Below are 13,590 nucleotides of genomic sequence, written 5' to 3'. Positions count from 1 at the left end.
ATTGAGAAGCTCCGGTATCCCTTAGGAGTTTAAAAGGAGTAGACTGGGTAGAATCACAAGTGATATGGAACCATAAATGGCTCATAAACCTCCATGAAAGAATCAGAATGGTTGTCCTTGACCTCTATGACAGTATAAATATCAGTGCAAGACTAGGGTTTACATAAAAGAGAGGTAAGTTTTGTAGGTCTTGCCTCATCTGTCCCCTGTTTTCTCTTTTATAAAATAGAGAAAAACTTTCAGAGATAATGTCTCCAGGTTTCTTGCAATAGCTGCAAGTAAGTAGAGACAATAGTTTTTGTAGGTTTACCACTCGTAAACCTTTATCTTTGAGAACTTCCAATATTTGAATTATTACCAGATGAGAACCGAGACTCATTTTGTGAAAAGGAGGGTTTTTTGTTAACAAATGTGTTTTTGAAGAAAATATATTAGTTAAAATAAAATTATCAGCCAATCTAGCAGCCTCTTCAAACTTTTTAACCTGTACTTCATCCACGCAAGTTAACTCGGGTAAATTCAGTATTGGTCTGGTCAGAATCCTTTCTGCTATAATTACGAAGAATTTGTCTGTAAGCCTGAAAGACAAGCTCATATCCTTTCAAGATTAAATTTTGACAGCATCATAATTTGAACTTTATTAAACAGACATCCGTGTATAAATTTCACGTTCTTTGACGATTAAAACAATTTGTAAAGAAGACTCCAATTATCCTAAGGATATTTAAGATTTTCTGTTTCTTTTCAAAATGCATGAAATATGTATCAATTTATTTTCTTAAAAATCTTGATCTAACCTGATAAGTTTGGTGAAATCAAAGTGAGAAGAATTTTCTTCTACTTGCCAGTGCATTCATTTTTTTCCCTTCTCTTTCCATCTCTTCTCTCCCCATTTCTTATTTTTCTCTTCTGACCGTATTCTTTCTTCTTTCTTCTATCTTTCTTTCCTCTTTACCTATTTCTCTCTCCTTTTCACTTTTTTTGAAATTTTATTACTATTTCTTTTAATTTTATGACTGGCAATGCTTTATTCATCACAAGCAGATTATGTTGACGTCACGTCAACGTGATATTCCGCGCCATGTTTGTATTTAGAAATAACGCCTTAAAATTTGATAAATAGTATACGCAATAGAATGTTTAATAAAGGGTTCATCTAAGAAATATTAAACAATGGTATTCTAAATTTCTTGTTTGAGCATTGGTGACTATACTTCACAAATGTTATAAAGCTTGACAAGTAGAAGTAAATCAAATATCCTAGCTAACTGGAACATCTCTAGGTATGAATCGGCAACAAACTTATTAACATAATCGACATTGTTATAGCTGCTGGTAGGAGTACTTTGCAAAAAAGAAAAAGAAAATTAAAAGGTTCTTTTCATACAGAGTACAAAATAGCTTGTAAAATTCAGCTGAAAAGCCTCAAAATATAAATTCAAAACAATAGCAATAAATTTCTGTTTCGTCAAAGGGCAACAACTGCTTGTTACTTAAAATATTAAATGTCACAGAAAAGCAAACCAGCAACTATGAACAATAACAAGTTATATGTATAAAAATAACAATTCCAATACCACTAAAATGTAGCTAACAGCATAGTCAAATCTAATATGCAAGAAAAGTCCACTTGATGTCCAGGACCTGGTCAAATTTAAAATCAAAACAGCGCGAACGACAAGAAGAAGAAGAAAATCAAAACAGCAATAGCTCCAAATCATTCACAAACACAAACTGAATTCAGAATGTCCTAAGAATAAAGATAAATGTTTAAATCAACAATGTTTATTTAAGTCTTCAAATGTTAAATTTCAAAATGGTAATATTTTGTTCTTAAGATTACATGAAAGTTTTCAATAAGTTCTTTATTTATAGGTTATTCTCGCTTATGCTTCACATGTAGGCCTATACTTCAAAATTTGTCATGTAGATATGTTGGGTTTTATTTTTTCTCTGCTTCATATTGAAGAAATATGTTTTCGATAAATACCCGCCGTATCGTTATGATCCGTATCTATATGTACATTAATACAAATATATTCTGTATTTGCGCTTTTTGTCACGTTGACGTTCGCGTCCAAACGGACGTGACGTCGTTTGTTTTGTACGTTGTTATTTCTGACGAAGACATAAAGGTGGAAACTAGTCAAGAATGTGTTGTCTTGGTAATTTTAAATCCTTTTGATTTATTTATAGGTTCTATACTGTCCTAAGGCGACAGTTTGTTTTGACTAAGGCAAAGCATTTTTATGTGTTTTACAAAATTATCCTCATGTGACTATTTGTTATTATCTGTCTCATAATCAGGTATATTTTTGATGACTTTATCCCTTCTGTATAAATAACTTCGGACCTTTTTTCGCGCAACAGTTTTGAACATTGCGGTCGTCTTGAATGGATATATTTTACCCACTTGACTTTTGAGGTTCGATGTTCTGGTAAAGTTTTCTTGATTGTTCAATGCATGTAACTTCATTTACACTGTTTTGACAACTGCGAACTGATTTCCCGCACCACCGAGTAGACTTCATTTGTTGGAATTATATTTCATAGATTCACGAAATCAACAAAATGTAGTCGATAATGAAGAATTTTGAGTTTTGCAATATAATGCATAGTGTTACATAAAAGAAGGATGGATGTAAAGGTATATTCCTTAAATTGATGTTCAAACCATTCCACATGAATGCTTTTATATTCTAATAACATTATTTCAGTACAGACAACTGGAGATACCTGGTCATTTCCAAACCTTTAGGCTTTGCGATGTGAGAGGATTAACCAAGGAAAGGGAAGCTTCTAACAACTTATTAAAAGACATCGAATATATAGTTCAAGGACATGTCAAGACTGGCTACAAGGTATGATCAATTGTCTGTCTAAAGTCGCATTTGTCATGCATTTATTTTGACATGTCACTCTTAGATGAAACAATTATCAGCTTATGCATACCCTGTTAATATGAGGAGCCCTTATATCACAAAATGACTACATATGATTGCTTGCTTACGTCTCATCTTTGTCGACTCTAACTTTGAATCAAATAAACAAGTTTGAAATAAAGCAAGTAAAATAACTTTACATAACAGAAATTTATTGTCTTTTAAAGTTCGTCTACTACCACTACGTAAACCACCCAAGGTATTTCAAATCCAGATTGTACCTAATAACTACAATATTTTCCTGAAAAAAATGTTATGTCTAACAATATTAATACCATAATCCGTTTTAAATAGATAAAGAATGGATATTTACATTTGTTAACAGTTATATATTTATAGTCTTAATATATATATATATATTTTCTTATTATTAGATGGATGCCCGAGGACCTATAAAAGAAGACGACAAAGTTTACTTTATTAGTAATCCTACCTATGAAAGAAAAGTTCATGGTGTTATTATTGTATTTGACATCACTGAAGCCTACGATATTCATTCAAGTCACATCGAAGACATTAAAGTCATTACGAATAGATTAAACGAACTGAGTAATTTTCTTCTTGATTTATAAATTATATTCATATTTATGTCCTCTTCCATTCTTGGCATTTATTCTGTTTTTGAAAATATTATGTTCTCTGAACCTACAATAGAGAGACTAAAATTACTTCAACCTGTTGCTAATATGCTGACTGCAATATGATTGCTATTGGAGATGTAAACCGATAAATGTATATGCAAATTGATTTATGAAAAATAACCGTTTTCTGAATGAATAACCGTGATTTCATGGAAATCCGTACAATGTATTGGTCTAGATAGCATTTGAACTAAATAGGATCTAAATTATGGTTATACATTGAAAATGAGGCCATGCATAAACGCGATCCTTATTCTCATTTTGTAGAGATACAATTGAAATCACTTTAAGTGAGTCTGTGTGTACATATATCCGAATTCGAGTATATCATCAATGTCCGGTTATAGTTAAACAGCTGACGAGATGTACTTTTGACTTAAAAGAAAGCTGCACAAACGTAATGGTATATATAGTTTGTATCAATAAAGAAGGAAAAGATCCAAAGATATAGCTCAAAGCACGAACAACGAAATAAATGATACTAAATTGCATAAGATAATATTACAATAAAGCATAATATTCGTTTCACTGCATTAGAATACTACCTCAGGTCGGAAATGGAAATTTTATTCCCATAACCAAAATCAATGTTAATCTTTATTCTACTAAATTTCTAAAATGGACTGGTCCATTATTTAATTTGGGTAGCGTCACTTTTTATTCAAAGGGAGTTTACTGAAATTGTTCTAATATTATGATTTATTATTAAATGAAACAATTGCATCAATTGAACAACCCTTCGATATACCATACATGAAATATTTATTATAGATACAGTAAATATTGAGTTTGCAAAATAAATACTCTTAGTTCCTGCTATTTGTTCGGCAGTGTGCATTGCTCAAGTTGTTTTGATAGCAATAAAAGGAAATGTCTTCTTTTCTAACTGTTCAAATTTATATAGCAAGAAACTAAGATTGGATTTTTATCTATAAAGATTCCACTGTTGTTAGGGCTCAGATTTTCTAGAGTGGTCAAAAGCAGAAATTGATTTTGTACAATTTATTCCTAATATCATGCGGATTGGTTTGTGCGTTAAAATGTTTTTGATAGCTTTTTAAGGTAAATGAAAATTATTACTTTCTATTTTAGATGTCCCAGTGTCAGTGTTACTTACAAAGGCAGATTTATTATGCCAACGTGTACGAGATGGGATTCGAAACATATATCGTAGTAAGAAAGTGATCGAAGCTGCAAATAAAGTCCATGCCAAATTGGGAATACCGAAGAAAAATATATACCCTGTAGCCAATTTTGAGGACAACGTCAAGTTTGGTTGGGAGGAAAGTGTACCTCTATTGACAGCTATACAAGCCTTTCTCGGTACAGCGGCAAACCATTTGCACAGTTTGCAAGAGGGTAAAACCGGGACAATTAATTGCAAAATACCAAGTGAATCCGCATCGAAAGAAATAACATAACTTAAAAAAATAGTTGTACAAAAACAATTTTTCAGTCTCAATATTGGTCTTCTTTGGTTTATTAGAATATAAACACATAAAATGCTGTATCACGTTTAATTAATTCAGTTTTCTACAACACATTAGTAGATTATGTTGATTCATTGATGGACCTTACCTATAACTGACCAGACCAACATATAAATGGAAGGTTTCAACTGAGTGTCCCTTTTATCATTCTTTTTCAATCAGTTAAATAAATTTGATGCGGAAAAACACAAACGTACATCTTTTTTATCATACGTTTACTTAGTTTTTCTGCTGAAACATCGGGATTCTTCCAGTCACCTGTAATTTGAACCGAGCGAGGTAAATCGATCAACATCTTCTAAACCTCGAGCTCGCCCACTTAGCTCAATATAACCAGCATGGGGTCTAATTCCCGGGCAAGGCTTATGTTCTCCGTGACGATTTGATAGAAGAATTCGTGCCTGAAATCATTCGCCTTCGGCCTATGATTGCCAGTCACTTACGGACAACAGGTTTACAAAATCCAGTAACACTAAACACTGTTAAGGTTACTGCCCGCCGTTACATAATAATAATAAAAAAACAAACAAAAACAGACAAAAAGATGTCAATGACAATATATATTTTTATGCTTCAGTTGTACCAATTTATTTTCCTTCCGCGCCGTCAAACATGTGATAACGGTAATATTAAACTGACTTCCACGCGTACTATTTGCAATAATTAATCCGACATAAAATCAAATCCTTGAAACCAAGCAGAATAGCAGACTCGATTTTAATGAGTTGGATTTCTCACAAAATTCATATATCTTAATAGCAAGTGAATACTTACATGGAATTAACTTGTAACTATGAATGACGGAATATAACTGTTACATAAGAAAGCCTTTTAATTCAATTATGAAATTTGTCATACCAACTGGCCGAGCGAAATGAAAACTAACGCAAACTTACTGGATCTTAATTTATGCTTCACTCGTAAGACACACATAGATTTAAAGTTAGCCAATGAAAAAATGGTCGCTTTGTACCCACAGTAGTGACACACTAGTTTGAGAAATAGTCAGAAATTACGAACATGTAAATGCGTTTGTTTTAAATGTGACTGACACATTTTTCGTTATGAAATAAAATATATTAATTTCTTAGTAAATCCCATTTCCATTCTTTTTTCTTGATTATTTATCAAATGTTTGAATATTTATTAACATTGTAGAAAGTTTTATTGAAACCAGTTTTTGTATTTATTTCCCTTAACATTTCTATCAGTAAAAGTCCATGTGCAGTATAAAAAGAAGTGTTTTTCAACCCTTGTAATTATGCATATAGTTGTTAAATCTTGAAAAGAATGAACGCTCTATCTATGATGACAGTTGCGATGCGGAATCTTAGCCAACAAATTGAGGAAAGACTATGTACTCTTTGTCCTAGCAACTTATAACCGGAGCAATTAGGAAAACTGCATAATGTATTGTAAATGCTTTCTTGTATAGACGAAGGTCCATGTATATATACTAATTCTGTAATTATACAACTCTGTATATAACAGTTAGAAGATCGGATAACTCATATTTAACTTGCTTATATATTTATACAATTTTCACATAATCTTTTTTCAAAATTAGATGCCAGTAAAATATATACATTTAGTAGGATATATTTTATGTTCATTTTGCTATATTTCTAGGTATTTTATGCCACTGATTAATATGACCGTAATATGACTTTGAAATAACGTTTACTTGAAATTCAGTTTAATTAACTTCGTAATGACAAATATCAGACAGTAATTTATAAAAGAATCATCATATAATTATCATCACATCTGGATTTAATATAATGCAGTATTTCAGAGGACTTTTTATAATTAGAAGGTTCTGTGGAAGATTTCCCTCACTGCTAACTGTGAGGAAATAACTGCATTGTAAGTATCAAATAAACATACTGTGTACCTAAATGATATGGATTTCTACAGCTTTCAAATCGTTTGATTTTAACAATATTAATGCTTATGTACTGATACTTAATCCAAAGCGGAAGCGGAAGCGATGTAAAGCGCGACAGTACGATGATGACACTACGAAGATGAATTGCGACAGTACAATGGTGAAGTGCTACGGTGCGACAGTATGAAGATGAAGCGCGACAGTATGACGTTGAAGCACGACCGAAAGTTCGATTTTATAAAATTGTCGAAAACAGTTTTGTCCGAATTGTATTCGTTATTCACCATGTCCCGAACCGAATATTTACAAATATGAATAAAAACTGCATAATCCAAACTAAAATTACTTGAATTTACCTACATGTAAAACACAAGAAAGCTACCGAAAATGCTAACGTTTCATAGCGCATTTCACATTAATTATTCTTCGTACTAACCCATCCACAACAGTAGACAAATATTTCACGACAATGATTTGATATGTATCATAGGGCCAATATTTGCTGTTGGTTTACCATAAATAAAATGCTTTTCATAATTTTCCGGGTTTGAAATGTGATTAAGTTCATAATTTCATGTAATTTTAAAATATTTGATTTCAACATGTGGGAATTCCCATTTTACGACATCCAAAAACTTGTTACATAAATAACATGTTGAGCAACGAGTAAACCGTTGAAATAGGGGATCCTCCTGCCAAATACTCGTCGTCAGTTTTTGGTCGCCTCTAGTCATTTTTTGCCAAACAGTTGACAGTTTAAGTCATTTGAATCCAACGCTCGATAAGCTTACATGCTGACTGTGTGTTTCTTTTATTTTTTAACAGTATAATTCAAAATCACAGCGTTTTGAGTACCAAGTAAGTACTTAAAACAGCCATCAGACTGAAATATATTGTTGGCAAAAGCCATATAATGTTCAGTGACCTTTTAGTATAGAATTCATATTCATGAATAAATATTCGTATTCGTCACCCTGTATTCGTGATACATATCATATTCGCCCCTTAGTGTATTTGTTAGTAAACAGCCCTATTGAGAACCGTACAGGACAAGCGAACTCCGGCCAATGTGACATCAGTGTTTCTTGCTCTATCTTGAAATTCAGCAGCAAAATACCAAAAATGTTACCAAAATTAGATATGAATCCATTACAACAGGACGAAGTGAGAAGAAAATTCGTGTATGCAGTTTCAACCCGAGATCTGTAAAAAATAAGACACTTTCTTTGTGTGATTATATAGTTTCAAATGATTTTGATTTGGTAGCACTCACTAAGACTTGGCTCGGAACTACCCTGGATAAAATGTACCGAATGGTTTGTTTGTTTGTTTTGGGTTGAACGCCGTTTTTCAACAGTATTTCAGTTATGTAACGGCGGGCAGTTAACCTAACCAGTGTTCCTGGATTCTGTACCAGTACAAACCTGTTCTCCGCAAGTAACTGCCAACTTCCTCACATGAATCAGAGGTGGAGGACTAATGATTTCAGACACAATGTCGTTTATCAAATAGTCACGGAGAACACACGCCCCGCCCGAGGATCGAACTCGCGACCCTGCGATCCGTAGACCGACGCTCTACCTACTGGGCGGGTTTGTACCGAATGAATATTCAATTAAAAATGTTGCACGGTGCAGCGGTAGGCGTGGAGGGGGTGTGGCTCTCATACATAAATCTGCATTTACTCTTCGTGGTGTTGCATCTAGTCGTGACAAAGATTTTAAACAATTTGAATACATGGATTGTAATTTGAGTATTAATGGATTTTCTGCACGTGTGGCAGCGATATATAGACCACCAACAACAAAACAAAACGGTTTAAAGACTAGTGTGTTTCTTGAGAAAGAATGGGCAGGTATGCTACAGTTGATAAAGACATCATCATTGTGGGAGACATGAATTTCCATCTCAACATTCTATCAGACCGAGATGCTGTCAGATTTAAAAGTGTTCTTCAGTCATGTGGTATGCATCAACATGTGACCGGACCAACCCATGCCCGCAGTCATACATTAGATGTTGTAAAAACCCGGAACGACAGCAAAATAATATCATGCGTCGAGGTCATCGATCCAAGTCTCTGTGACAGTACTGGTAATATGTCATAGGATCACTATGCAATTCACTTTAACGCCTGTGCCACTAAACCAGCTCCGATACGGAAGCCAGTTTGTTTTCGAAAATTACGCTCTTTTGACGTAAGTTCTTTCAAACAAGACATCTCAGCATCCCTTGCACTAAATACGTTTCCAGAAGGCACAGACATTGACCAGCTAGTAAATGCATATTCAAAAGGATTATCCTTACTGATAGATAAACATGCTCCCTTACGCACAAAAACTACCGTTCTTCGACCTAGCTGTCCGTGGTTTACAGACGGCTAAACACTTAAAACGCAAGCTTTAACGGAAATGGCGTAAATCTAAACTAACCATAGACCATCAGCTTTACAGGGACCAATGTGCTACCGTGAATAAACTCCTAATTCAGGCCCAAACCAACTACTTCTTTGATAAGGTGAAGTCATGTGGCACTGACCTTAAAATGTTTGGCCAAGATAACAAAAAATGTACTAGGGGACAGCCATGATGCTTCCCGTCCCTCTAACTCATCATCAAAGGACCTTGCGCAGAAGTGTAGTGACTTTTTCATCGAGAAAATTGAAAACATTAGGAATGTCATTATTTCGCATTGCCAAACTGATTGTGATTCAGTAGACTTGCATTATTCAGAACACCAGGAAGTAGCAAACTGTCTTATTGATTTGGCTCCTGCAACGATAGAAGAGGTAAAACAAATCATATAAAAATCTCCAAACAAATCCTGTGAACTTGACCCTTTACCAACATGGCTTTTGAAGAAATGTCTTGATGAGCTCTTGCCGTTGATAACAAACATCATAAAAACATCAATGGAATTAGGTTATGTACCAAAAGTGTTTAAGAGTGCTAGGATAAGACCATTGCTGAAAAAAAAAACAGGTCTTGAACCAAACATTCTCAAATACTACAGGCCTGTGTCTAACCTCCCTTTCATTTCAAAAATCTTAGAAAAGGTAGTAGATGCGCGACTTGAGCGGCACTTGAGTAAAAATAAGCTACATGGAGGACTGCAGTCTGCTTACAGAAAGTTTCATTCAACTGAGTCGGCTTTGATAAAGGTACAGAATGACATCCTCACATCTCTCGACCAACATTTTGTAACAGTCCTCGTGCTACTAGATCTGTCTGCAGCTTTCGACACGATTGACCATGAAAGACTGTTACACCGACTCGAACATCATTTTGAAATCACAAAAAAGCACTGGCATAGATGTCATCATATCTTAGTGACCGCTATAAAAACTGTGTGCGTTGATGGTGAGTTGTCGACGCCTATGTTGATGAAATACAGTGTGCCCCAGGGATCAGTACTTGGTCCAAAGAACTGTATAATGTACACTAAACCCGTGGGTGCCATATGCAGACGTCATGGACTTCTTCATAATTTCTACGCCGATGACTCTCAATTATGCCTATCCTTTAAGCCGATAGAGGCTGTGGCTAGAAGTGAGTCTTTGCGCCGCATTGAGAGCTGTCTGGCTGAAATTGTCTCGTGGATGCATTACATATGCTGAAGCTCAATGCTGATAAAACGGAGGTAATTCACATCAAAGCGTAACTCCAATTACATTGATGATGTCTCTGTGAAGGTCGGTGACTCTGTGATAAAATCCACAAAATGTGTTAGGAATCTTTGTGAAATACAGTATGGATATGGAACAACAAGTCAACTCTATGTGCCGGGCTGGATATGCACAACTACGCAGAATAAGTCACATCAGACGGTATCTTACCAGTGATGGCACAAAAACCCTTATCAACAGCCTAGTTACTTCACGGTTAGACTACTGTAATGTCTTGTTAAGGGGTATTCCAAACAGCACACTTAACAAGTTGCAACCTGTCCAGAACACGGCAGCTCGAGTCATCACTAAGGCGCCCCGTCGCACTCATATAACACCGGTTCTGAAGGAGCTCTATTGGTTGCCAGTGAAATACAGGGTGCAATACAAGGTTCGGACCCACACTTTTTAGGCCTTACACAATCAGTCCCCTGTCTATATTAGGGATATGAGTATATAAACCGGTCAGAAACCAAAGATCGCAAGACACGCTGTCACTTGTTATGCCAAAAATTAAAACCAGGATGTATGACAATCGCAGCTTTTCGTTCACTGCTCCAAAGCTTTGGAACTTCCTTCCCGTCAAGATTCGGGAAGTTCACACGCTAGCTGCACATACATGTGCATGAAAAGAGTGCTTTATAAATGTGGTGTAATAATAATATAATAATAATATAATAATAATAATAATAATATTGCAATGAAAATATATTTTTGTATTAAGACTATGAACTACAATCTGATGAGATTTGCTGTTGAATTGGTTCAGTGGTAAGGGTATGACGACGGTTTCATTTTGGACAAAATTTGAAACTTTACAAAGCGAAAGTGAATATATATGGCATATGAAAGACATCTGCGATTGGCCGCTGGTTAAGTTATTACTACTTTGACACATCTCATCTGACCGTCTTAATTAAAGTGGCATTATGCGCATCTTACTTCACATAGTATGTTTTTGGTGAATGTTTAATTTATAATTTTCCGTTACTGGGTATTTAATTATGTTAGATTAACGATAATGAAGCATAAGTATTTGAAGTTGATGCTTCAGAAATAAAGAAATCGAACTGATAAAATAATGGTCCTTTACTTCAATCTTCTAAGCAGTGTTCTCCCTTATCTATAGGTAGAGATTTCTGAATTTTAAGGGAAGTATCTCCTGCATGCAGTTTGACTTTTCTTTTAAAGACTGTCCCAGTCAAAATAAAGACGTCATATTTGGAAAGTTATTATTTTTTACTGGTATGGTAACAGGAAGAGTTTGGGTTATTGGATTAAACCCATTATTGCAAATAAACCGCACACGATATTACTAGGATTAGTAACATCAAGCTACTATGATTAAAATGTTTAGCTGTATTTATATAAACTGCAATTTTAGTTTAGAAGATTCGCTGCCCAATCCAGTCAGAGGTTAGAGTGAGGTTTCTGCCCTAGTTTGATCAAAAGTTAGTGTACATGAAATATATCTGATGTTGTCGAAGTTGTTTCAGCAGTTAGAAGCAGATTATAAGATTCTTTCACTGGTTATAGGTGCAGATGGGAATTTCCGGCCTCGAGGGTAACTGTTTAGGCGGTAACGAGGTTCCTACCGAGTTACCGCCTAAACAGTTACCCGAGAGCCGAATATTCCCATCTGCACCTATAATCAGTGACATAATCTTTTTCTTGCATACCGATATCAAGATATAATAATAAAACTAAAATCAGTCGAACGGCTTTCTTTTTTGAACTATTTCTTATAGCAGCGTATTTAAACAAAGCGCGGGAAATCAACGTCCGTAAACAGGAAAGACGTCATGACGTTTCAAAGACAAATAACAATGTTTAGTTCCGGTTTTGTTTTATCAGTTCCAGCGTAACGTTATGAATTTTTGATAAAATAACGTGTTTTGAATCGAGAAATTTACTATCAGGAACAAAGAGGAACTGTCAAGGTATTGGATTTTTATTCCGTTGTTCGAAATAAAATATAAATAACTACATAAATCTTCTACATATATGTAGTTCGTAATACGTTATTTAAAGCACGAGAGTCATCTTACTCCCCGGGGTGTAGGATGGATTTTTCCAGCACCGGTAAAAATACCGGAAATTCCCGTCTGGTATGCAAGAACCATATACGGTTTAACGATAACGACAACCGAACATGATATTGAAACATCGGGGGTGTTGTGACATTAGTGTTTGTTGCTCTGTTGAAATGAAAATTTGTGTGTGTTTTGCCTGAGAACTACAATTTCATGGGATTTGTTGCAGAAAAGATTGAGCAGTTACAGCATTATGATCATTTTAATCTGTTCAAACAATTGATTTCAATTAAACATGGCTTAATATAAATGAGAACAAGCCTTAGTAATATCGGGACACTGTTAAATGAATCTGTTCATGGCTTAAAGTGAGATGACAGTCATTCTATTTCTATAGGACGCTGTGTCAATTTTGAAAGTTTTGAGATATTTATACCGGTTTATACAATTCAGACAGCTATCTGCTAGTGTTCTTGAGCTTAGGACTGCAAGCCCCGTTAAAGACTGTTTCAGTAACGTCATGCGACGTCTCCATATATTGCAGATATGTTTACATTGCACTGCGATTGATACTAGAAATAACACAGTAAAATGGTAAAACAATATTTTATCTTCACGTTTTACGTTTTTGTTTTATAAAATACTAAATCACCTCCCGTTTGTTTAATCACATAGTGAGAAAAGTTTAAGTCCAAGCACTAAAATAGTTGATTTTATTTCACCCGTGAGTTATGACAATAAAATGATATTAAATGTTTGAGCGTGCTTAGCTCGATATGGATAAGAAAATAAATGACTAGCAATCAGGGGACGCGTGGTGATTCTATTGAAGATGTATCAATGCTAATAACACACTAAAACCATATAACACTATTTGAGAGAAGATATCCCACTTTAAAATGTAGATCTGATTCTTGAGAGGAAAGCTGCGA

General features: G+C 34.7%; 1 protein-coding gene across 2 annotated transcripts in view; it reads left to right on the top strand.

The window, feature by feature from the left end:
- Positions 1-7,745, top strand: part of LOC123546130 (uncharacterized) — a 29,588-nt gene extending 21,843 nt beyond the window's left edge. For both annotated transcript variants that reach the window (XM_053551258.1, XM_053551259.1), the window contains 3 exons: positions 2,718-2,861; positions 3,317-3,491; positions 4,676-7,745. In XM_053551258.1, coding sequence (XP_053407233.1) covers positions 2,718-2,861; positions 3,317-3,491; positions 4,676-5,004 — 648 coding nt within the window. In that variant the 3' untranslated portion in view covers positions 5,005-7,745. The remainder of the gene's footprint in view (positions 1-2,717; positions 2,862-3,316; positions 3,492-4,675) is intronic.
- Positions 7,746-13,590: the final 5,845 nt, after the last annotated feature.

This window comes from Mercenaria mercenaria, chromosome 9, assembly GCF_021730395.1.
Source record: "Mercenaria mercenaria strain notata chromosome 9, MADL_Memer_1, whole genome shotgun sequence".
Taxonomy (NCBI): domain Eukaryota; kingdom Metazoa; phylum Mollusca; class Bivalvia; order Venerida; family Veneridae; genus Mercenaria; species Mercenaria mercenaria.
Note: the sequence above shows the minus strand (reverse complement) of the source record. Positions and strands in the feature narration are given on the sequence as shown.